The following is a 27238-nucleotide window of genomic DNA, read 5'->3' as shown; positions in this document are numbered from 1 at the left end:
AAAATAAGGTCTCCTATTTTTTTTATAAATACAGAACTCTGTTTGTGTGACTGTTGGTCACAATATTGTGAAGTGTGTTTCCCGCGCTCGCATATAAACATGTGCACGCCGTGGTGACGCACTCAGTCTTGGCTCGGCAGCTGTTGAGAATGGAGCTATTAAAAGAAATAAGTTTCATAATGATAGATCCGTATTGAACTGTGATTACAATAGAGTAAAATAATATATTATTATTGGTCCACCTTTTCAATACAAAATGAAAATTACATAGGGACTAGTTTCGACCTAGTAATAGGTCATCATCAGCCTGAAGTAAATTAAAGCGTAAATATCGAAGAAAAACAAACAATGTAAACACAAGTACAGTCTTTTTAAAGGTACATACCATGTGGGAATTTGAGTAGAGATATATTAAAAATAATAACTCTTCCAATTGACGAAGCACTGAGCGGAAGTTATGTAAAGTTCGGTGCGCCGTATATTATAAAAGACCACTGTGCACTAAATGATGTAATAAAGAAGAAGAGTAGGTTGAATGCTGGCTTCTTCTTAGCTGTTGTATATTCAAAGAAGATTACGTCTTATTTTATAAGGTATTGAAAGACGTCAAAATACATGGATGTTGGAAAGGCTCTTCATTTTTTGGAACAAGGCAATTGTTGCGCGAGGAGGCTTAGGAAACCAGAGAAGCGCTATATTATGTTAAAAAATAGAGATCCTTAAAAAAGTTCCGTGCGTCGTATAAATTGTGGAAATGGAAATCGAAAAAACTTGGTTCTTAAGCGATAATGTTGTTCATTCAGAGATCAATTGAAAATAAAGAATCGTTATTCGGGTTTTGAACGCAAAAGGTACTGAACCGATTGAAATGCATCACCAATTGACGGAAGTGTATGGTGAGTCGTGCATGGATGTCAAAAATGTTCGTAAGAGGTGTAGAGAGCTTGCAGCCGGTCGGACTGAAATTCAGGACGAACGAACGAATGAGCGGGAGACCGCCAATTTCCGTCGAGACAGTCGTGAAGGTTGAGCAAATCATGCATGAAGATCGGTGGATCACCCTTTGGTTCCTGAGGTTTCCCGAAGCACCACTCAGAATTTCCTGAACAGCAAGGTGGCGAGCTGGTATGACATGGACGCAGCATCTACAAAAATGCATCGGCCAAAATGGTGATTATGTAGAAAAATAGCTAAATGTTCAAGCTGTAAAATGATGTAAACCATTGTAGAAATAAACGGGTCTATGTATTAAAAAAAAAATAGGTGACCTTACTTTTGGGATTACCTTCGTACGAGTACCAAAGGGACCAGCATGTTTGACCAATGTATACCTTACCGCAAGGGCAAGGAATTTCGTATACCCCAGGATGAAAATGTGAGGACAATTTGTCCTTGGTTTTACCCAGACTGTGAGCAATTATAGTGACGGTGCCAAATACGGTTCTTATATTGTGTTTGCGTAGGACCTTGGCAATTTGATCTGTGGTGTTGTGAATGTAAAACAGGTAGGCAGTACCCTTCACGTCTTCCTTCTATGAGCCTTGCTTGGTCATTTCTCTGGGATGCAGGGCTCTATGAATCTGCAAGTTGCTGTAACCATTACCCTTGAATGTGACTATGAGTGTGTCCATCTCCACCTGGGTATTTGATGACTCACAAATTCGTCTTGCCCTCTTGGTGAGTGTTGTGAGAATGCCTTGCTTTTGTGCTGGATGGTGGTGAGAATCTGCATGAATATATCGATTTGTGTGGGTAGGCTTACGATAGACGATATGTCCTAAGGAGCCGTCCGGTTTATTTCTTACTAGAACATCCAAGAAAGGAAGGCATTTGTCCGACTCCATCTCCATAATGAATTTAATTGAAGGATGTTGCTAATTTAGGCAGTTTAGAAATAGATTAAGTTTCTCAGGACCTCCTGTCCAGACCACAAATGTATCTCCTATTTTCATAACTGTAATACTCGTCCTGGATCTACCCTTGCAATTACTCTTCACCATTCATCTGCATATAACAATTTTACTGTGACCAGTTGCAGACTTTGGAATTCCTTACCAGTCAGTATCAGGGACAGTGATTTATTAACTAAATTCAAGAGATATTGCCAAGATTACCTGTTGAAAGCTACCAACTGACATGTACTAAATTATAATATAATATACCTGTAGCTGCAAGAAAGTATTGTAAATGTAGTTAAGTGTAAGAGAGGGCCATGCACCCTAACTTCGCCACTTGGAAGAAGATAAATAATTCAAAGTAATAAACTTCATTGTTAGGTTCCGTATTGAGTTGAGACTATGCTTAAAGTAAATACAAAATTTTAATATTCCACCTTCTCAATACTAAAAAGAGTTTTTACATGACTTCACAAGATTTTACTTGTCAATGTGAACACTTCTGTTACTTTTATCATTATTCGCAAATATGGTTTTTCACTTTTATCTGTCATTCCACCACCATCCCATCCCTCTAGACCCTCTCTCATTTCTCCACACTATTTTTATCACTATGTCTTTTACTGTTGTAATTTGGCTAGGCTGATGATGGTCCACAGTGGACCGAAACTAGTACCTATTAATATCATTGTAATGTTTTTGTAAAAACATCAAATGATTTTTTAGTATTGAGAAGGTGGAATATTAAAATTTTGTATTTACTTTAAGCGAAGATAAATAAATAAATAAATAAATAAATTGCTGGTACAATAAATAATAAGTCTGGTGATTCACATTTACCCGTGGCATATCTTAAAGCAATCAGCAGTTGTATTGGAGGAAAGCATAGTCCTCCTTGATTTTCCATCATTAGTGCATCTTCAAACATTGAAAAAATGTCTAATACAATTCGTTTAACGAATCTGTACTTAATTTTGATTTTGCTATCCCTGCAGAATTCAACTGGGTTTTGTAAATCTCTTATAGCTCAATGAGGAGTATGTGCGGCTTGGAAAATCTCCTGGACCATTTTCAGTATCTTCCACAAACTGGGCTGTGTTTAGTATGTCCGCCATTGTATTATCCTCTACATTCGACTTTGTGAAGTCGAAGTACGGACCATTGGCGAATTTGAAGCAAAGTCTCGGCCAAAGTCGACTTTCTGCAGTCTCACCTTTAAGAATAAATTGACGAGAGGGTCCACTTTTCAATTCAATATATCAAGTAAATGATATTGCGTAAGTCTTCAGACTGCTTCAGCCACATAGTGGCCATTTTCAGCCAAAGAAAAATTAAATTATGTGATAACTAAAACATATGTACGCCAGGCAATGTTGTAAGAATAATTATAACATTAAAATATATATAACGAAAATTAAGATTATGATCATCTTGTCACATTATAATGTCTTTAAGTTGACTTAGGACTTCAGGCAAAGAAGTAAATCTGGAAATGATAGCCAGAATTAGGAATGAATAAATATACAGAAAAGAAATTTAAAAAGAGATAAATTATTTATGAGACCTCTAATGTAGGATGTAGAACCAGCACTGACTTGCTGGAGGAGCAGGCAGGCGATGTAAATAAAGGAGTGGATAGGGAACAAGCACTAACTTCTTGTAGGAAGCAGCCAATGTAAGGAAAGGAATAGGTAGGGAGAGGAGGGGAGGGGGTAAAAAAGGGAGGGGAAGGGAGAGGGAGGGGTAAAGGAGAGAAAGGGTATCTAAGGTGGGGCTGAAGGATGAGGAAATAAAGACTGCTGCTGAGAGGGGAATTTAAAGAGATTATAAAACAAAAAATTGTTTATATCTGAGGAATGATTACTAAAACAGGAAGTAATAAATACATACATACATACATACATACATACATACATACATACATACATACATACATACATACATAACATACATACATACATAATCATTACAGACCCTTATGCCTTTCAACGTTCAGTCTGCAAGCCTCTGTGAATTTACTAAACGTTGCCACAATCCTCTATTAGCAACTAGTGCAGTGGCGTCATTTAGTTCTATAACTCTTGTCTTTAAATTGTTAGAAACTGAGCCTAACCATCATTGTCTTGGTCGTCATCTACTTCTCTTACCCTCTATAACAGAGTCCATTATTCTCCTAGGTAACCTATCCTCCTCCTTTCGCCTCACATGACCCCACCACCAAAGCTGGTTTATGCATACAGCTTCGAGTTCATTCCTAAATTAGCCTTTATCTCCTCATACCGAGGACCCTCCTGCCATTGTTCCGACATGTTTGTACGAGCAATAATTCTCGCTACTTTCATGCCTGTTATTTCTAACTTATGAATAAGATATCCTGAGTCAACCCAGCTTTCGCTCCCGTAAAGCAAAGTTGGTCTGAAAACAGATCTATGTAAAGATAGTTTCATCTGGGAGCTGACTTCCTTCTTACAGAATGCTGCTGATCGCAACTGCGAGCTCACTGCATTAGCTTTACTACACCATGATTCAATCACACTTACTTTATTACCCTCCTGGAAGAACACACAACCTAAATACTTGAAATTATCTACCTGTTCTAGCTTTGTATCACCAATCTGACATTCAATTCTGTTGAATTTCTTACCTACTGACATCAATTTAGTCTTCGAAAGGCTAATTTTCATAACATACTTATTGCACCTATTTCCAAGTTCCAAGATATTAGACTGCAGGCTTTCGGCACAATATGCCATTAAGACCAAGTCGTCAGCATAGGCCAGGCTGCTTACTACATTTCCACCTAACTGAATCCCTCCCTGCCATTTTATACCTTTCAGCAGATGATCCATGTTAACTACGAACAGCAAAGGTGAAAGATTACAGCCTTGTCTAACCCCTGTAAGTACTCTGAACCAAGAACTCCTTCTACCATCAATTCTCACTGAAGTCCAATTGTCAAGAGAAATGCCTCTGATTGATTTTAATAATCTACCTTTAATTCCATAGTCCCCCAGTGTGGCGAACATCTTTTCCCTTGATACCCTGTCATATGCTTTCTCTAGATCTACAAAACAAACACAACTGCCTATTCCTCTCGTAGCACTTTTCAATTACCTGGTGCATACTGAAAATCTGATCATTACAGCCTCTCTGTGGTCTGAAACCACACTGGTTTTCATCCAACTTCCTCTCAACCACTGATCGCACCCTCCCTTCCAAGATGCCAGTGAATACTTTGGCTGGTATACTAATCAATGAGATACCTCGATAGTTGTTGCAATCCTCCCGTTCCCTTGCTTATGGACAGGTGCAGTTACTGCTTTTGTCCAATCTGAAGGTACCTTACCAACACTTCATGCTAATCTTACTACTCCATGAAGCCATTTCATCCCTGCCTTCCCACTATACTTCACCATTTTAGGTCTAATTTCATCTATTCCCGCTGCTTTATGACAATGGAGTTTATTTACCACCAAATAAAATGTTTGATTTCTCTGAAATTTCATTTAGATTGAAGGATTGAAAAACTGTTCCAGATGGATATAACAACTTTCCGTAATACTTGCAGAGGGCCTTTTTGTATAACTTTGAGAATTTTCATGTCTTGATTGATGTTAGTGAACTTATGGTTAGTATCACCCATGTGCTGTCCCATGGCCAAAAATTTTCTCCTTTTTAAATTATTTTCTATATATTCATTCATTCCTAATTCTGGCTATCATTTCTGGATTTACTTCTTTGCCAGAGGTCCTAAGTCAGCTTAAAAACATATGACAAGAAGATCATAACCTTATTTTTTGTTATATATATATATATATATATATATATATATATATATAATTCGCTGGGGCCATCAAGGACCACGTTAAGTCTTGTTGCATTTGACACTGAACTTGGCTTTCTTTACAGCCCAAATTTCCCTCATTCTTTGTGAGTGGGCCTGCTTACGCTCCTCTGTCCAAGGGGCACCGTGTCTTCTCTTCGGTTGCTCGTCTCGGTTTAGCCCATTCGTCAATATTTTCTTGCGGAAGAGATCTCTGTTAAGGGCGTCTTCAGGTGAGATATGTAGCATTTGCAGGTCTTCTTTGGTATTTCTAAACCAGGGAATTGTGGTTTTGGGGTTTGAATCAAAAAAGTGAAACATTTCTTTAGTTAACTTTCTTTCGTCCATTCTTTTCAGATGACCGTAAAATCGTGCCAATCTTTTTCTGATTGTGTCGGTAATTTTCTCTATTTTGCTGTAGACTTCCTTGTTGGATCTCTTTTGATGGATTCCATTTCTGTACTTTGATCCCAAGATTCCTCTCACAATTTTGCGTTCTCTTTTCTCCAGTTCTTCAAGGAGTCCTTTGTTGGCATTTAGAGACAGGGTTTCGGCTGCATATAGAACTACTGGCTTCAGAACTGTTTCATAGTGACGTATCTTGGTGTTTTGGGAAAGGCATTTTTTGTTGTAGATTGTGCGGGATGTTTGGTAGGCAATTTCCAGTTTGTGTACTCGCTCCTGAAGTGCTTCTTTGTCCAGTCCATTTTTCATGATGATCTCACCCAGGTATTTGAATTTGTCTACTCGGGTGATGTCCCCGTATTTTGTATGGAGTTTTGGTGGAGCCTCTTTGATGTTAGTCATTACTTCTGTTTTCTCAAACGATATCTGTAAACCAGTTTGTTCGGCAATTTCCTTTAAAATTTCAACTTGAGCTCTAGCGGTTTCTATGTCGTTTGAGAGAACAGCAATATCATCGGCAAATGCTAAGCAGTCTGTTGCGATCCCCTTGGATTTGGTTCCTATTCTCAATGGACTGTAGTTGGTTTCCTGAAATCTCACCCGCCAGGTTCTGATGATCTTTTCAAGAACACAGTTGAAGAGTATCGGGGATAACCCATCACCTTGTCGGACTCCTGTTTTGATGTCAAAGGAATGCGAGAGACATCCGTGGAACTTCACCTTGGATTTTGTATCGGTCAGGGTGGCTCTAATTAATGCCAGCAGTTTCAAATCAACTCCAAATTCATTTAAGATGTTTAGCAGGACTTCCCGGTCAATGGAGTCGTACGCTTTCTTAAAGTCCACAAAGACAGACACATACCGCTTGGACCTTAGTGCACAATATCTGATGATCGTTTTGAGATTTTGGATCTGTTCAGCTGTTGAGCGACCTTTTCTGAACCCTCCTTGGTATTCACCTACTTGATGTTCGACTTGTGCTTCCAAACGCTCCAGGATGGCAAGTGATAGAATTTTGTAAGTCATGGGTAGCAAAGTTATTCCTCTGTAGTTGTTGATGTTCTTCATGCTGCCTTTTTTGTGTAATGGATGGATCAAAGCTATTTTCCAATCTTCAGGTAGGGTCTCCTTGTTCCAAATTTCTTCTATTTGCTTTTGCAAGATATCAAGTGATTCCTCTGCGGCATATTTCCATAGTTCTGCTACTACTGAGTCTTCCCCCGGCGCTTTGTTATTTTTGAGACGGGCAATGTGGCGCTTGATTTCATCTCTGTCGGGTGATCTGGAATTTGGGTACCTCGGTCTCAATGGCGCTTTGCGGTTTAGAGCAATTAAGTAAATTCTTGAAGTAATCTGCCAGAATGCTGCAATTTTCTTCATTTGACATCGCCAGTGTGCCGTCCTTTTGCTCAAAGCATAGAGATGGTGGTTTATAGCCAGTGAGTTTGCGTTTGAAGGCACTGTAGTACTCTCTGCTTTCATTCTTCCTAAAGTTTTGTTCTATCTTTTCAATGAGAGATTTTTCGTATTTACGTTTCACAGTTCTGAACACCCTAGCTGCTTGGGCACGTTGGGTTTTGTAGGTTTCCCAATCATTTTCTGATTTCGTAGAGTAGTACTGTTTCCACGCATTGAGTCTTTCTTGGAGGACTGATTCGCAGGTACCATTCCACCAGGCATGTTTTTTGCTTCTCTTGATTTCTGCAACGCCTTTGGCGGCCTCAACAAGGAGACTTTTGGCGTTGTTAAAGTCACAGTCATTTGGTCTAGCCTTCTCCTGGAACTCCTCGACCCTTTGCCGAAGTTTATCATTGTCGAAGCGTGTGATCTGTTTGGTTGTCTTCCTTGTGTTTGCGGGAATTGGTTTGAATTTGATAAGAGACATATAATGATCTGAGGCCACATTGATGCCTTTCTTTACCTTGACATTCATAATCTCAGGGCTGTTTCTCCTGGAGATTGCAGCATGATCAATTTGGAACTCTCCGAGAGCTTGGACGGGAGAACGCCAAGTCATTTGCTTTCTGGGTAGATGGCGAAAGTGGGTCGACATGACCTGCAGGTTGTGATTTTCGCAAATGGACACCAGTCTTTTGCCATTGGGATTGGTTTTTTTTGTGAGCAGGGTAATTTCTTATAACTTTCTTGTACTTCTGTTCACGACCTAGTTGGGCATTGAAGTCACCCAAAAGAAGCTTGACATGGTGTTTGGGGATTTTGTTTAATTTTTCATTCAGTAGGTCCCAGAAATTATCAACTTCGTCTGGATCAGACTTGTTCTTATCGTTTGTAGGAGCATAGAGCGTAGGTTTTGTTCGCGCATTTCATTGTGAGTATAGACAATCTGTCATTCACAGGTTCAAAATTTGCAACCAATTTAAGAATCTTGGTTCTAACAGCAAACGCGGTTCCAAGCATCACAGCTCCATTGAGGATTCCTCTTTGCGCTTTGCTCTTGAAAAATCGGTAGCCTTCGGATTCAAAAATCTCTTCATCTGGGTACCTTGTTTCCTGTAGAACCATTATGGATATCTGATTTTCGTGAAGAGCTTTGGTGAGGGTTTTCAGCTTGCCCGTTTGTGTAAGTGAATTTATGTTGAATGTTGCTAGAAAGGTTTTAGATTTTGGCCTGAGTTTTTGACTCTTCGGGGTACACCGAGACGCTCCGACTCGTCTCTTGCATGATGTCGAGTCTCCCCCAGAATCCGAACGAGACTCGTGCGCCGTGGCGTTCACGACGAGGGATTTATCCGAAGATTTACCCCCTGGGGTATGTTTCTTGAAATGTTGTGCCATCATGCTTTTTGACTTGACTTTGCTTTGGACGGGTACCCATCCTTTTACAACTAGGGTTGTTAGCCCTAGAGGTTGCCTCAAGAAGTTTTCTGGCTTCTGGTCATTTACCAGTCTTCGCCATAACCCTGGCAAGGAACCAGTTTTTTTTTTTCACGGTGGTATTTTATTTCCCTACTACCCTCTGACTCTGCTGGCAGCAGAGCCAGCGAGCTTCCCCAATTCCAATGGGACGCGCCCGATGGGGGTAACCGGTAAATCCCCACACGGGATTTTTTGATATTATATATATTTTAATCTTATAATTCTTACAACATTGTCTTTGTCTGGAATAGATATGTTTTAGTTATCACATAATTTGTTTAACCCTTTCCCATAGACTATCTTTGACTCACTGTCTGCTGAAGCCTAGAGTAATAATTTGTTTGTCAGGTATAGTTGTGGAGTACCTTCACTAAGTAACTTATTCAGTAAAAACCATTTAAGATAACGCTTTCAAATTTTGTAACAATGGCAAATACACTATAGTTATTCTAAAATTATACAATGAGATCACCTAATTACATGCAGGATCGCCCTCCGTTCAGAATGATACATCAAGAATCGACCAATATGGTGCATAATGTTAAATTGTTTGTTCTTGAAGTCAGCCTGAATTGCTGGAGCTGATGGAGCTCTTATTTTCTTGGTAATGCACAGAACGCAGGAATTCACCCTGAATCTCCCAATATATTTCATTTTTGGGATCAGTCGGGTGAAGATATTTAGATACCAAATCATTCTCCCTCTCGGACATACAAGTTATAAACAATTTTTCATTGAATGGGATGGGAAGATAAATTGACATTAGTTGCAATATTATGTAATTAAGTAGAGGCTCATAGTCCAAAACAGAATTAACTGGAGAACTAAAACTGATAACTATGTTTTGTACAAGTAGGCCTAATATTTTTTAATTTTTTTTTGCTACTTGCTTTACGTCGCATCGACACAGATAGGTCTTACGGCGACGATGGGACAGGAAAGGGCTAGGAGTGGGAAGGAAGCGGCCGTGGCCTTAAGGTACAGCCCCAGCATTTGCCTGGTGTGAAAATGGGAAACCACGGAAAACCATCTTCAGGGCTGCCGACAGAGGGGTTCGAAGCTACTGTCTCCCGAATACTGGATACTGGCTGCACATAAGCGACTGCAGCTATCAAGCTCGGTCCTAATATTTTAAAAGGAGACTGTACCTGAATGAACATTTCCTGTCCTGTGCCGTATTTTGATTTCCCTCAGATTCATATCCTGTCCCAACTGCTTCTCATACCATTTTCATTCTCATACCTACAACTTCAAACTCACTACCTTTGCATTTGTCTACATATTGATCTAATTTGTAACAAATATCCTCCACACTCAACTGGTTATGAGAAGCCATGATGCTGCAATGTATTTACATTCAGTCAGCTGTTTTATCTAAGAAAACATAAAAGAACACTTTATTTTAGGATTCCGTGCATGCCAGTTGTATCTAGGAAGCATAGGGAATTCACCGATTTCAAAAAGTTGTACTTTTTGCAGACAGATGGCAGAGGAAGTCAGTTTGAAAGTCGAGTACGCTTTACTATGCAACCCGCAGGAGACAATGTGAGACTTCAGTACGCTTTACTACGCAACCCGTGGGAAAGAGTTAATTTTTATCTGGCTGAAGATGGCCACTAAGTGGGTGAAACTCGTGCTGAGACTTTTGTAATATCATTTACTTGATATATTGTATTGATAATATTTTTATAATTGCACTTCAATACTGAACAAAAATGAAATTTGTAGCTTATAATTAAGTCTTAACTATGAATGAGAAAGTGATGATGAGTTTGGTGGGTACAAAGTCAACAATGTCTTGTTCTTGAATACGACCCATAGTAGAAAAATTTGGACTGGGAGAAAGGAATGAAAGAGGAAGTCCGCTGGTAGAATTCTGCACAGAACATAATTTAGTCCAAACGACGGTTGTATACATAGACAAGATCTAGAGACACTGGAAGGTATCAAATAGATATTATTATGGTTAAGCAGAGATTCAGATACCACGTATTTGATTGCAAGACCTTCCCAGCAGCAGACATGGACTCTGACCACAGCTTGGTCTTCATAAAATGCCATCTGAAATTGAAGAAAGGAAGGAATGCAAGAAGATGGGACCTAGAAAAGTTGAAGAAAAAGGCAGTGAGGGATTCTTTCAAGAAACATGTTGCACAAGGACTGAATGAAAACACTGAAGGATACACAATATATGAAGAGTGGACAATCACAAAGAATGAGACCAGTAGGTCTGCTGAAGAAACGTTAGGAAGAAAGGCAAGGTTAAGTAACAATCAGTGGATAACTTGGGAGATATTATACCTGATTGAAGAACAGAAGTACAAGAATGCAAAGAAAATGAGAAGGGCAGGAAAGAAAACAGGCAATTAAAAATGATGTAGATAGGAAGATCAGGAGAGCTAAGGAAGAATGTCTGAAAGAGAAGTGCAATGATGTAGAAGGTTGTATGAAAGGTAGTACTGCATATAGGAAAATCCAAGGAACCTTTGGCAAAAAGGAATAGGTGTATAGATACTAAGAGCTCAGAAGGAAAACCACTTCTAGTGAATGAAAACAAGGCAGAAAGACGACAGGAATATATTTAACAAATTGCTTCAAGGGAAAGAAGTGATGATGAGGTTCTGGAACAAGAAGAGGCTGTTAATGCCAATGAAATGGGAGACCAAATTCGACAAAGCTTTGAGAGATCTGAACAAGAACAAGGCACTTGGAATTTATGACATACCTTCAGTTACCGACTGCCTTAGGAGAAACCAGCATGGTGAGGTTATTTCGTTTAGAGTGTAATGTAGTTTAGTTATATCTATTCTCAAGAAGCCAGGTGCTGACAGGTATTTTATGCTTGCAAAATGTTATCTCTTCTTATTTACAGAAGGATGTAAAGACAAGTTGAAGCTGATTAGAGAGATGATGCATTTGACTTCAGAAGAAATGTAGGAAGAAGTGAAGCAATCCTGATTTTACATCCGATCTTATAGGTTCAAATTGAGAAGGACAAGTCCACACACACAGCATTCGTAGAACTAGGAAAGGGATTCGGTAATGTTGATTGGACCAAGCTATTTGAGATTCTAAAGATGATCTGGATCAGATAAACGAGGAAGAAGGATCATCTACAATCTGTACAAAAATCAGTCTCCGGTGATAAGAATTGAGGGGTATGAAAAAAGAACAGTAATCCATAAAGGAATAAGGCAAGGCTGCAGTTTGTCCTCGCTAATTTTCATTGTTTATATATAACCGATGGGGAAGGAAATCAAAGGGGGAATCGCAATCCACGGAGAGAAAATCTAAACTCTGAGATCTGCCGAAGATTATATTACTTCACCTGAGTCTCCAGAAGATCTGGAGAAATTGCCGAATGATATGGACACAGTCGTTGAACAGTACAAGATGAAAATAATGACAAAATTTACCCAGGAGAAGAGATAGAATGATAGGGCACCCCTTAAGACATTGAGGACTTGTTCAGTTAACTTTTTGAGGGAAGTGTAGGCAATAAGAATGATAGGGTTAGACCAAGGCATGAATATGACAAATATATTGGAGTAGATGTTGGATGCAGTAGTTACATAGAATTGATATGGTGGTGGTGATTATTGTTTTAAGTGGAAGTAAGCTAGGCAACCAACCTCTACCTAGAAATTAAAAGGTTAACACAGGATAGGGTGGCATGGAAGGCTGCTTCAAACCAGGCTATGGATTGACGACCCAAACAACACCATCACCACCACCACCACCACCACGAACAACAACAAAAAAAAACCATTGTTTATCACAAAACCAACACCATGCTCTTCCTGTTCCTCATGCTGTAAATAGTAATTGTGTGTTCACCAAATTGAATAAATGATTCATTTCATCTTTCACTATATCCAATTTCCAAGTCATATAGTAAGGCAGGAAAAAATGAAAGGAACACACAACAGGAAAAACATGACAGGTCAATGTGGAAGGATAGAAAGGGGAAATAAATCAAACGAACAACACACACACACGGACAAGGACTATCTCCACATCTTCAAAGACATCAGGTCTTCTCTCATCAATCCCAGTTCTTCTAAATAATTTCTTCTCAGCCCCTGACAAGCTCGTTTCTGCTTTCCAGCTTCAACACTCACTGAGAGGCCATCTTGACAGATCTTCAGTCTTGATGATGGAAGTGTAGGATGAGAAGAAAGCCTGATAAACAAAGGAAAAATTTGGACTTGTTCAATCCTTTAAATTATATACTGACATCAACCCATTGGGTTCCTTTCCTCTTGCATTTGTTCTGTGCTCCTATTCTTATAGTTTTGCTTTTCCTGTTTCCTTTGTTGATTCAGCTTTCTTCTCATCCTACACTGCCCACATCAAGACTGAAGATCTGTCAAAATGGCCCCTCAATGTGTGTTGAAGTCCACCCTCCTGATGAAGCTGTGAAGCAGAAACAAGCTCTTCAGGGGCTGAGAAGAAATAGACGTAGAAGAACTCTGATGAGGAGAGGGCCAATCTGTCTGAAGCCGGCAGGGTATGAAGATGTAAAGATTGTCCTTGTCTTTTTGTGTTTTCCATTTCTTCCTCTTTCCACACTGACCTATCCTTGTGTTTTTCCTGTTAAGTGTTCCTTTCATTGTCCCTGTCTTTCTATATATGATCTGATTTGCACTTGTTTTCTCCTTTCTATTACCTACTTATAATGTCCAAATTTCCTTGATTCATGTTCATCACATTTCATATGCCCACACTATTTGTATTTACAGCTTCGGGCAGATTATCTTTTTCTGAATGGCAGCATCGACAGTCTTCACCATATCATTAGCATCACCAGTACTGTGCAATAGCCTGTGCTCTTCCTGAGTGCCTTCCAACCTGAGAGTACCATCTCCTGGCACTACTAATTAATTCATTTCATTCATTTCCTCCATGCAATTTTCTTGGTAAAAGTGCAAGAGTGGTTTACCATTATCTGATGTATACAGATAAAAACCGACTTAAATGAACATCAAATTTAATGATCAAATTGCAGAATGCAGCTACTGAAATGTGTGAGTAGTGTGCCATTCAAAACCACCGGCCTGCGAAGATTTTCCGGCAAAAGCAATTGTATGTAATATACATTACATTTAGTGTCCTTATGTAAAAAAATATAATACCAGTTGTTTCGTATCACGTACAGATTTGTCACAAGTCCGTCTCGTGTTTATGCTAATAGAGCTGCGTTGTTATAAATGAGGTTTGCATTGGTTGTATGGAATGCAGCTATGGATATATCTGAGAGAAAATATTGTATGCGTTCTGTTTTGGAGGGGAGTAGGTAATCGTACAGGAACACCAGAAGAACAATTAGAACAGTTGCAGTTCGCGCATGCGCTATGCCAGACAAGGTGAAACTGCCAAGATCGTGTTTCTCCGTAGTCTGAGAGGAGAATCTGAGAACGTGTGTCACGCCTTTGTCCACAAGTTACAACGTGCATTTGAAGTCGACTGAGTAAATAAATGAGTTAGTCTGTGTTAAAATGACAAGTGGCAGTGATGTTCAGAGGCGAAAATGTGTCAACACTCCCAACTCCTTCAGTTATATATTATGTGGCCAGTATACAATTAAAGGCCAGAAGCGAAATATTATGCCATTTATAAAAAGCCTGTACTTGACGTATTTTAACATGAAGTTAGGTGATCAGGACAAGAATTTCGCACCCCATATTGTGTGCAAAAAGTTTGTAGAAAACCTGCGGCAATGGTACAATGGGTTGTTGCTGTCAATGCCATTCAGAATCCCAATGGCTTGGCGGGAACAAAATAATTGTAACGAATGTTATTTTTGAGTATGTAAAGTGCCTGGGTTCAATACAAAAACAACTGTGTATCCCTGCCATCCATCTGCCATAACCCTCGTACCACATGGACCCAATAGTCCTGTCCCAAAACCACCAATACAGTCACCAGAGAGTGTGTATTTGTCATCTTCAAGTGCAGAGAATGGTGATGATGATACCTTTGTACCGGATGTTGAGGATAAAACTCCGTATCTTTATAATCAGTGTGACTTAAATGATTTGGTGCGTGACCTAGGCCTCACTAAAGAAAAGAGTGAACTTTTAGGATCAAGATTAAAAGAGACATTTTTTTACTTCCTGGGACATTCATATTGGGAGGAAGAATTCTGGCAGTATTTTGTTCACGAAGGCGAACTTGTGTTTTGCTGTGAAATCCCTAGCTTGATCGTAGTCTTGGAACTATTTACCAAGGATATGACTGGTGTCTATTTATTGATACCAGTAAAAGAAGTCACAAAGGTGTTCTTCTGCACAATGGAAATAAACTTGAATGGGTGACTGGCATTGAAGCAACATCTCTTCGTGAAAACTATCACAATTTATCTATGGTGTTGCAGAAACTGATCTACTACGAACACAGATGGTTACTGTGCTGTGATTTAAAGGTGTGCGGTATCATATTAGGGCAGCAAGGAGGATATACAAAGTTCCCATGTTTTCTGTACGAGTGGGACTCTCGGGAAGGGATCGTCACTGGTTAGTGTCTGAGTGGCCCAAGAGGAAACAGTTTATGTCTGGAGAAAAAACCCATTGTAAAACGTCCAGCAATTTATCCTCAAAGTGTGTTATTGCCCCCTTTATATATTAAATTGAGAATTATGAAGCAGTACGTGAAGAGTTTGGATAGAGGCAGTCCCTGCTTTCGTTACCACTGTCAGATGACAAAATAAGGAAGGTGTTTTTGACGGCCCCCAAATTCGGAAGCTCATGAAGGATCCGACATTCAGTACGACGATGAATGAAACACAGCTTCAGGCATGGAAATCATTCAACGATGTTCGTAGCAAATTCCTGGATAATGTTAGATGTCAACTACCAACAGATTGTGGAAACCATGCTCTACAACTTCCAGAAATTGGGTTACTGCATGAGCTTAAAATTACATTTCCTGTACAGTCATCTGGATTATTTTCCTGCAAATTTAGGAGCATTCAGCTAGGAACATGGCGAGCAGTTCCGTTAGGATCTAAAAGAAATGGAACGAAGGTATTAGGGGCGATGGGATGTCTCCATGATGTCAGATAACTGTTTGTGTCTAGTGCAAGATGACACTACTGAGAAACACAAACACAAATCAACACAGCGTTCATTCACATCAAAGTGCAGCAAACAATAGTGTTCATGTAGTGAGATTCATACCTTCTAGCAATGAACATGTTACTTTTTTGTATATTCGTTGCAATTTGATCACGTCCCATTAAAATTACATATATTCTCTGTTATGGTGCTTTCTATCGAAATTACAATCTGTCGAATTTAGATTTCAAATAGCAAAAAAACTGTGTGATAGGCAAAAACGGGTTACATATTTGAAATCAGCACACCTAAATTAGGGTAAATCACTTCTTCAACCGGAGAGAAACTTTTTTTTCTGCAGGCCGGTGTAATTTATTGTAATAATTGGTATGTATGCAGAAAATATGCAAGAATTCAAGGAAATTTTGTTTCTGATGCAAATCTTACCATTACAAGCAGCTGTTGGATGGTTAATCAAACACACACACACACACACACACACACACACACGCACACACACACACACACACACAAGAAAAGGAAAGGAAAGGAAAGAAAAGAATAAATCTGTGACAAATTAAGTCATTGCCATTCTCAGGAAAACAAGGACAAAATAAGAAAATGACATTACAGGCCCAAGTCTTACCTTCACTTTGGATCTCCTTCAATTTGGTGCATAAATCATCCACCAATTTTTCGATCCCGCACTTCTGAAAAATAAAGATTAAGGGAGGAATCAATTTTATTAATTTCCAAGAAGATTTGTTACTATGTTTGAAGATTATATCAATATAAGCTGTAGTTAAAAGAGTACAGTTCTTATACCATTCTGTCATATAAGGATTTAAGAAGTCAAAAGCAGTGTTATCAACATAAAAAACAAAAAAATTAAAAGAATACACACTAATTAAAGTGATTCTCAAGATTGACAAGAGATAATTCAAGAACATGAATGAATGAATGAATGAATGAATGAATACATGAAAGAATTTTTATCAGAATAAGTATTATAAGCACAAAACAGAAAATCTTAAGTTAAATAGTTAAATGTGTTAAGTCAATAATCTGTCATTTTTATTTCAATGGATAGCATACAAGTTTCACCCTGTTTAAGGACTTTCTCAGTGAGATTTTTAGATCAATGTTGCATTTAAATAGGTACATTAATTAACAATATAAACTTCACAGGTCAACAATGAACGCTCAGTAATGAAATTAATGACTGTATTAAGTAGGTGTCAAAGTGATGACTATAAATTTGATATTTGGAATGTTTAAGCTACCTCCAGCAGGCCGCGCTAGCCATGACTTCTTAGTGGCGCTGCATGTATGGGGTTCCTGCATCTTATATTATCTTAAAAGATAACGTCTAAAACATGCTATCCAATTCGAGGCAACCACCTGAGAGAGAGTCTCTATGTTTGAAGGAAAAGTTTTCTTTCCTCTGGTAAAATTTATGTTAGTGATACAGAATAATTATTGGTGCTATGATTTATTGAACTTCTACCTAATAATAAACAGTATCTAGTATATGTTATCTTAAGCTTTTGATAGCTGATCTTATAGACAAAGCAATGTATTGCAGTAATACACACCTTATTTTCTTACAGATTAAATCTTCTACCATGCCTTAAAACTGCATTAACCATCCAAACAACTTCTGCTATGTAAGTGGCCATTTACAATTAAACCGCTGAGATGTCCAGGAACTCCATAATACAAATCGTATGAGCTGTATTTAGTCTGTCCCTTATTTATTCTGGATCAAGACTGGTCACTACATATTATATGTAAACCTTGTTTAACAGTATTAGGGAACCATTTGCACAGAAAGAAAAGATCTATGTCCTTTGCCATTACAATGATTTGGCAGGAACCAATGAATCACTATGACCAGGGTTTCTTTTGCTCTCTGTTTTACTTTCTCAGCAAAAATCAAACATAAAAAATAGTCTATCTCACTGTCAGCACCCCTTAAGATAGTTTTACATGGTTCCCAATTTTTACACCAGCCTTAATTAAGGCCACAGCAACTACCCCCAGGCCTCTCCCATCCCTGCATCACTGAAAGCTTTTGATGTGTTGGTCTGGCATTAAACAACTAGCACAAAAATAGTCTATCCCGATCTTGAAACTGCAAGGTGATGACAAACTATCAATTTCAAATCCTCCCAAGAGTGAAATGTAAATTTTTCAGAGAATTGAGTGTGATGACGAATCTATTCATGGAGAATGAGAAAGTGCTTCCAATCCTGAATTCATCCCTGAAGTACACAGTTCCAAGCCACAACTTTTCACGCAATGCGAACTGAATGATTTTTCTGAAGAGCAAGCAGAACTTTTGGCTTCAAGGCTAAAAAAAAAAACCTTCATAAGAACGGCACAGGATCTGCCATTTTAGAACAACTTTAGGAAAATTATTTTCTTTGGATGGTCCAATGATGTTTTGTAATGACATTCATGGTCTCTTTGAGGAATTCTAACAGCCATACACAGCTTCAGAATGGAGGCTCTTTATCAATTCTACACAAAAAACCTAAAAGCAGTTCTCCTACATTGCAGGAATATAAATCTGCACCCATTAAACATTTAAAAGAAAACTGTGAAAGTATGAATGTGTTCCTAGAGACTGTTGGATACCACCAACACCAGTGGAGTACCTGTGGTGAATTGAAGATAATCAGTACATTGATGGGTTTGCAAAGGGGATTTACAAAATTCCCTCACTTCGTCTAGTTTTGGGACAGTCAAAGTACTAAAGAACACTATATCACATGCAACTAGAAATCAAGATGCACTTGTAAGCCACTCCCCCCACTTGTTAACTACTCCACATACAGCTTGGTTTTATGACAACTTTCATTAAGACACTACGTAAAAGAAATTCAGAAGCATTCCCATAACTAAACCAAAGTTCGCATACATTTTCTCTGTAAAATTAAAAGAAGGGGTAGTGGGGCTACAAAATTTGACTAAATCTTGAGTGAAGTGAAACAAATGGTCTGAAAAGGTTTCCAGTGAATTTGTGTGAACTTTTTGGGGCAAAATGAAGTCTCCTGGCTACAAAGGAGTAGTTCAGAAATTATTGGATGTTGGCCTATATCTCACAATTCTTAGCACTCTCATTTACATTTTTTTCCAACAAACCTTGGTAATGTGGGTGATGAGATGGGGTGAATGATTTCATCAAGAAATTAAGCTGACAGGAAAATATTACCAGGACTTCTGGAACAAATTTATGACAGGGGACTACAGCTGGATGTTTCGTTGAGCTCATCTGGCAAAAATACACAAAGGACAACCATCTAAGCACTTTAGCTTATACTGGTGTAAAATGGATTTATTGTGTGTTTTTGGATATCAAGTAAGAGTCAAAAATTATAACAGGATATGCTAAGCATTGAATTTTTAGGGTGGTATATTCTCATCAAATATACATTCAACTGAGGAGATTGAAAATGATATATTCTGTACAACTGTGTTATCAGATCACAAATATTTCCGGAATACAATCATTTCAAATGAAGAAAGAACAATAAATCTCTAGACATTAAAAACAAGCAAAATATAAAAAGAAAATGGACTCATTTGCAGGCTTAACCCTTGAGCAGGCACGCCTATGTACAAAAGTGTGCCAACAACAAGTAACATTGCCTTAAAACGTCTCATTATTGTTTAACAATTTCAAGTTTGTAGCTATTCCTTCAATGATGCTTCAGATAGCACAGTAATAAGTTGTGCCATCGTACCTCCAAGTGAACAGTAGTGAAATGAAATAAATTACGGCAGTGTCATCTTAGACCACAAAGTACGACACATGCCCGGTCATGTAAGTTTATTTCCTTTACTCTTATTTCGTTACATTTTCAATGCAGAGTAATGCAATGTCTATTGGTTCTTGTCATACTGTCTACTGGTTGATGCTTCATTCCAAACCTGGTTGGATCCTCCAAACAGCAACTGTTACACAGTTCTAGGGAAACTGCAAGAACTGCTGGCTACATCATAACTGAGATATAATACAATGCACGATGAGGAGCGAGGTGGTTTTCTGTTGCATTCACAACTGGGTAAGAAAGTTATATTCCAGGCATTTTTGCTATTTTTCAAGCGTGCACAATTCTGGAACTGTTGATGAAGAGAGAAACCAGAGATAATCTTGAATTACAACGCAGCAAAGAGAGGAGTTGACACAATGGGAGGTGCATATTCTGTCTTCCAAGTGACACGAAGATGACCATTAGTCATATTCTATGCTCTCATAGATACAGCAAGAATCAACGCGCAAATTATCTCTTGTACAAATTAGGCCAATTGAAGGAAGAAAAGATGGATTTTCTTGAAAGAGAACTTTCCCTCCATGATGTAGTAATTTATGGAGAGAGCTAAAATTCTTAAGATTCTCATAAACGTCAGCCCACAGCTGAGACAACAGCGTAATAAAAAGTTTATTTTTTGATTAGGTAATTTAACAACTTGTAAAATTTTCCTTGGTAGTACACAAACAGTTATTCCTTACGTGCACGTGAAGTACAACATGCGCGCGAACGTGATAAGTAAAACAGTGTGTCCACTTTAGGGTAAATGATGTTTCCACAATTTCCTAGTTTCAACAAAAAAAACAAAAAAAAAACAAAAAAAAAAAACATTGCGACACCGTTACTTATATTACTTTGGTATCTAAAGCTGAACTGGATGTCAGATTTGAATTTGACCAAGCTCAATAGCTGCAGTCGCTTAAGTGCAGCCAGTATCCAGTATTCGGAAGATAGTGGATTTGAACCCCACTGTCGGCAGCCCTGAAGATGGTTTTCCATGGTTTCCCATTTTCACACCACAGCTGCTTCCTTCCCACTAGTCCTTTCCTGTCCCATCGTCGCCATAAGACCTATCTGTGCTGGTGTGACGTAAAGCAACTTGTAAAAGAAATTTTGAATTTAATATAGTTGCCCAAACCTTTTCCCGTTTCTCTTGTCAGATATGAAACAAGATGAATCTTCGTAGAAAGTTTTTACAACAGGATGCCCTTCATGACATTAACTTCATCAGAGGTGTTAAGGTAATTAAATGAAAAGTGTGATGTATGATAGTAGGAAGGAGAGAGGATGAAATCTTGTGCTGCCACATAGCCTCCTATTGTCGAATAGTACCGAGGGGTCTGCTCAATACTTAACCTCCCCATCTGTTGGACAAATACCATCAACAGTATCAAATGGCATCGTGAAGAGCTTTTGGAATTGAATTCAGGCTTTTGGCATGCCATACGATTAGAAATTGTACCTGTCTTACCCCGCCAGCCAATATAACTATGGTGAAATTTTTTCGACCAAAGGGAATCTAACCAGCTAACCACTGTCAGACTATATAGACTTTGCGCCTTAAAGATCATGACCACCAGGTAGGCTCGGATTTGAATTGAATAAATCTTCAAAAACTTGTATATGAAATTCTGAGGAAATGTCCACCAAAATAATGGATGGCAACTTGGTAACAGGTAGGGACCCTCTTAGAGGCAGCCCTGCCCAGGGAGTGGCGCCCCTGCCTATGTGAGTCCCAGACCACACTGACCAGGTGTGTAACATCTGGTAAAGGGTCCCAGCTCAGGGTAACGAGTGAAGACCTCAATGGCAGCAAAAGCAGAGAATATGATTTGGTACGGTGGAGCTGGCAGAGGAGGCAACGCATTTCTCTGGGGATAGTACAGATGGAACCCACTGCCTTGTGGGATGAAGAGGGATCCTCAAAGGCTAAGGGAGTAAACCCCAAAAGAAAATCAATTTCATTAGGCCTAGCAAGCCACTAAAAGAGCTTATTTGTAGTTGATTTCTAAACAATTAAGAGCCTCGGAACGCATTTATCAACTAAATTAAGACGCCAGCATGAGCAGATTCATGTCAGGGATGATGGTTTATGGCCTGATGATAGACAGAGTCCTGCAAAAATGCAAAAATTCTGGAGGAGACTAACATGGATTGGGACCATCAACTTACTCAGTCTCACAGGAAAATGTAAAGAACTAGTGAAACTCATGGAAAGGAGGAAATGAATGATACTGGGGCTGAGTGAAACCAAATGGAGAGGGAAAGGAATGAAGAAATTAAGAAAACAGTATACACTGTATTGGCATGGAAATAACAAAGAGATGAGGAATGGTGTTGGTTTCATTATGAGTAAAGATCTAGAAGGAGTCGCTGACATTCAGTATGTTAGTGAGAGAATAATAAAGGTGACTGTGCATTTAGGGAAAGAAAAACTAACTTTGGCACTGCACCTCAAAACTGGATGTCGTCAAGAGGATAAGAACCAGTTTCTTGATGATTTGGAAAAGGTTATTTGTTAAGAGAGAGTGATCATTATAGGAGATCTGATGCACAGATTGGGACAGTTGAACAGGATATGAGAACGCAATGCGACCTCATGGATATGGTGGACAAAATATGGAAGGTAAACATCTCCTTGACTTCTGTATGAGGAATGGGTTGGTGGTGAAAAATAGTTGGTTCAAGAAGAGACAGAGCCATAAGATAACATGATACAGTTGAGATGGACTACAAAAGACTGTAATTGATTAAGTCATCTCAGAATGGTAACAGATGTCAGAGTAATACCCAGCAAGAGCCTTCACAGTGACCACCGTCTATTAGTAACAGACCTGACAAACTTCTATGTGCCAAAAGTACAGAACAGGAAAATGTCAAAAATCAAAGTATGGGAACTCCAGAAAACAGGTAAGAGAACTATCAGAACCAGATAAAAACCCTGTTACCAAGAGATGAAAGTTAAAATGGGGAGGTAGAATGGACCAGACTAAGAGATACATTGATTAACGAGGCAACTGAAGTTTGTGGAAAGACAAGTATGAAAACAAGGGAGAAGGAAACACCATGGTGGAATGAAAGAGTAAGAGCAGCAATCAGGGAAAGAAATCTCTAGCAGAAAGAAAGGGATCAGGAGAAAAATAAACCAGATCTTACTAGAGACGAGGCAAAGATCAGAAACCTCGAACAATTACACCGAAACAAGAAACTGCACGTTAAAAGAACAGTTACAGAAGAAAAGATGAAGGCATAGAATATATTCACTCAGAACCTGGAGGAAAGCAGCAGAGGCAATAAGAAACTACTGTATAGTGTTATCAGAGGCAAAAGGAAAAAATGAATACCATGAAGGCACTTCAAAATGAAAATGGAAATCTGGTTAGGACAAAAAGTGACATGAGAGAAGTCCTGAAGAACCATTTCGACCAATTCAAAAACACAATACAGAACCGGAAATCCAAGCCTACAATGAAGAACCTCCCATCACCTGGACAGAAACTGAGACAGCCTTAAAATCTAAGCCTACAGGAAAATCTTCAGGTGCAGGTGAAGTGAATGCAGCAAGATAAAGAAAGCAGGCATCCAGGGTATACAATGGGTGCACAGAGTACTAAATGCCATATGGACAGACAACAAAATACCCGCCCGCAGATTGGAGCAAGGGTGTTACAATTCCCCTGTTTAAGAAAGGCAGCAGACGGAAACCCACCAACTGCTGTCTCATGGGCTAAATATTCTATAGAAGATCATAGAAAGAAGATTGAGAACCATCACTGAATCACAGTTAGAGGAGGAGCAATATGGGTTCAGAAGTAACAGATCAACAATGGATCTAATTTTTAGCACCCGCATGCTGATGGAAAAGTATTGGGAGAAAGACAAGAACCTGGTCATTGTATTCCTGGATATAGAAAAGGCCTATGATAGTGTTATAAAAGATAAGAACTGGGAGTGTCTGAGGAAAGGAAATGTGCCTGAAGGACTGGTAAGGAAAATTCAGATGATGTGCAAAGACTGTACTAGCTGTGTACAAATTGGGGAAGGTCGATCATCATGGTTTGAGACCAAGAGTTGAGTTAAGCAAGAAAGTGTGCTGTCCCCACTACTGTTCATCACTGTTATGGACAATATAATGAAGAACGTCAAGGAAAATTTAGGTTAACTGAACGCAGTGGCCCTTGCTGATGATATCATGATTTGGGGTGAAACAGAAGAGGAAGTACAGACCAGACTCAACATATGGAAATTCCAGTTCCAGGAATATAACCTCAACATTAGCGAGACCAAGACAGTGGTAATGGCAGTCAACAGAGAAGGGCGTCCAGCAAGTGTAAAACTAGGAGACCACCAGCTAGAGTGTGTGGATAGTTTTCCTTACCTTGGAAGTGTAATCTCCAGTGATAATTTGGTCAGAACGGAAATTACTAACAGAGTGCAAAAGGGATCAGAATTCTACCAACAAGTAAGAACATTTTAATGGGATGACGGGCATGTGATGAGGATGGAGTCTACAAGAACAGCCAAAATAAATTTGGAAAGACAGGAGGAGGGAAAAAACCTGCAGGAAGTCCTAAAACCAGATGGATGGACATGATCAAGGTTGATCTAGTTACCAGAGGATGGACAGTGGATGATGTTCTCCATGACAAGTTGTATATGGACAGAGAGAAGTGGAAGAGGCTCATTAACAGTACCAGGGAAACTGGAACTGTATGATGATGATGAACTTGCTCTGTTTTCAGATTTCATTGTATGGGACTGAAAGATGGGTGGACCCAGGGTATCTTTTTCATAAGTCAGAAGTAAAAGAAATGAAAGCAGCAAGAATTACTGCTGGTAAAAACCAGTGAGAACAATGGTAGGAGGTTACTGGGAATAAGGAGTTCAGGGCACTTAAGAATAAACTCCATACATAGGACAGGTTACCCAGGGAAAAAAAAAATTGGCTCACCTATGATGGTTAAGAAGAAGTAGAAGGAGAACAAGGCAATGATGGCTAAACTCAATTTCTTACATCACACCAACACAGATAGGTCTTATGGTGACAATGGAACAGGAGAGGGCTAGCAATGGGAAGGAAGCTATCGTGGCCTTCATTAAGATACAGCTCCAGCGTTTGCCAGGTGTGAAAATGGAAACCACAGTAAACCTTCTTCAGGGCCGCTGACAGTGGGGTTCTAAACCAATATGTCCCGAATCCAAGCTGACAGCTACTGACCCAAACCACACACCCACTTGCTTGGTAAACTCAGTTTTTAATGACGTAATGATAAGAGTCGTAGAACTAAGAGTCACCAAGGAGCTTATTGCAAATTGAGTACGATGGCAATGCTTAGTTCATTCACAGAGGCTTGCAGACTTTAAAATGAAACGCACACCAGTCTGTAAGGAATATATATGTACACTAGGCATCAAAATGTTTAAACTCACCTCTGAAATTCTCTTCATTTATTTAAACAGATACTTAATATACAAGGTCTCGCTTATAAACCCCGACCATCCAGCGGTGTTTCTATTCTCCAAGACCTAAGCAGCTGTACAGGAGGTGTGCGCATAGCTCTTGATCTTGCAAAGAGCGTGCACGTGTTCAACCTAGCATCAATAGCCAGTCTGAATCGCAGCTGTTAACATAGTGAGAGAGTTATAATTGTAACACCGTATTTTCATATGTAAGTTATTTTAACTACAAGATAGCTTGACGGGTACTCGATGTATTTGTTCAGAAATTTACTGTTGAAGTGCCACCTTCATCAGCACAGATTCATGTAATATATATATATATATACATATACAGCAGAATGTCTGCTTGTCTGTAGGTCTGTTCCTTACACAAATCCATACCGTTCCCCCAATCTGAACCAAATTTTGTATAGGACACTGCGGGTAACCCCATTTACCAGAAATTTTAACATCTCTCTCCATTCTTTAGATTTAGGTCCTTTGGCACATTAACATAGGCTAATATAGGCAAAATATTCAATTTGTCGTACAAGGACAAGACAAAGCTCATTTTAAGCCTCACGACGCGTACATCAAAACTTGGTAAGGCCCTACGGGCCGCAAAAACTATGTTTTAAGGGCGTAAAACTAGCCGTTTTGGAGATATCACACTACCCTGCTCTAGGAATTTGATGAAGAAATGACCAGCAGTAACCATGGCTAGAGCCCTGCACGAATGCGGATATCTGCTAAGTTAGTGTCTTGGCAGATGCATGGTATGTACTAGCCATGCGTCTTGGTGGGTGTGCTATTTACAAACTGATGAGCCCAACTTAGCACATGGGGACGAAACGCTGGCAACCAGGAATGAGTTAGCTGGAAAATTTATAATGTCCAATAACGGATCTTTTATATTGGTCTTGGTGGATACGAACTGTATGGCAGTGTAGATAATTTTGCTGATAATTTCTAAATAATGATGATTATTGATTTTCACTCAAGTATACTCTTGTTTTTGCTTGAGGTTAGGCGACCCTTGACATTGGTATGGGAGAACAGTGATATACAAAGAACCATAAAGCCGTAAATCTGACCTAAGCCTAACTGGCTCCTGCCCGCAATTAATGGAAGGAAGGAACAAAGTTCAATACGTCGGTAGTTGTCACAAGAGAAAATTCCTCATAAACCTGTGACTGTAGGGGTTCTGGTGCCTATTGAATTATGTTAACAAATCTGTTTCAATATACTGGGTGTAATATATAGTTAAATATTTAAATTACCCATGGATAACCAATTTGCAGATGCAGATAACCATTCGTGGATGCGAATGAAGGAAGTGCGGACGCGGAGTAGATGCGGATATTAATTTTGTACCATGGCAACGTCAACCCAAGGATTCTGCAGTAAAATACAGGCCTGGTGTTTGAAGTAGGCATGTACGTAACTGTAGGCTAGGCCAAGGAGAGATTATGCTACACATGACTGTCTTGAAAAAAGCACTGTGGGGGTAAGCCACCTCTATTGGGTTAGGGTCGGGAGGGGATGGCATATACAAAAATAATTGAAAATAGTGTTGAAACCACAGGTTTCAGGGTCGCTGAGATGAACAGTGACACTCCGCATGTTGTTTAAGTCCAAGTTCAGTTCCCATCAGCATGGGGGTGATAAAGTCTGAAAAGAGTCCAAAATGGCCCAGTTTATGGATTTATGTGCGTGCACCTCTGAGTGGGAGCGGAAAGGGGATGATGTATAGTAAAGTAGAATCCATAGTTTTCAGCATCATTGAGATTAATATTGACACTCCAGATGTCGTTTAAGACCAAGTTCACCCGCATCGGCACAGGGGTGAGAAGGGGTGAAAAAGAAAATATCCAAAATAACCAAGATTATGGATGAATGTATGTTCCCGCATAGCTTTCAAACAAA

General features: G+C 39.2%; 1 protein-coding gene across 3 annotated transcripts in view; it reads right to left on the bottom strand.

The window, feature by feature from the left end:
- The window catches only part of LOC136860653 (uncharacterized), a 314102-nt gene that overhangs the window by 159150 nt on the left and 127714 nt on the right, over positions 1–27238 (bottom strand). For all 3 annotated transcript variants that reach the window (XM_067138771.2, XM_068225548.1, XM_068225547.1), the window contains one exon: positions 16702–16765. In XM_067138771.2, coding sequence (XP_066994872.2) covers positions 16702–16765 — 64 coding nt within the window. The remainder of the gene's footprint in view (positions 1–16701; positions 16766–27238) is intronic.

This window comes from Anabrus simplex, chromosome 1 (assembly GCF_040414725.1).
Source record: "Anabrus simplex isolate iqAnaSimp1 chromosome 1, ASM4041472v1, whole genome shotgun sequence".
In the NCBI taxonomy this organism is placed as follows: Eukaryota; Metazoa; Arthropoda; class Insecta; order Orthoptera; family Tettigoniidae; genus Anabrus; species Anabrus simplex.
The sequence above is the reverse complement of the archived record's forward strand: the minus strand, read 5'-3'. Positions and strand labels throughout refer to the sequence as shown.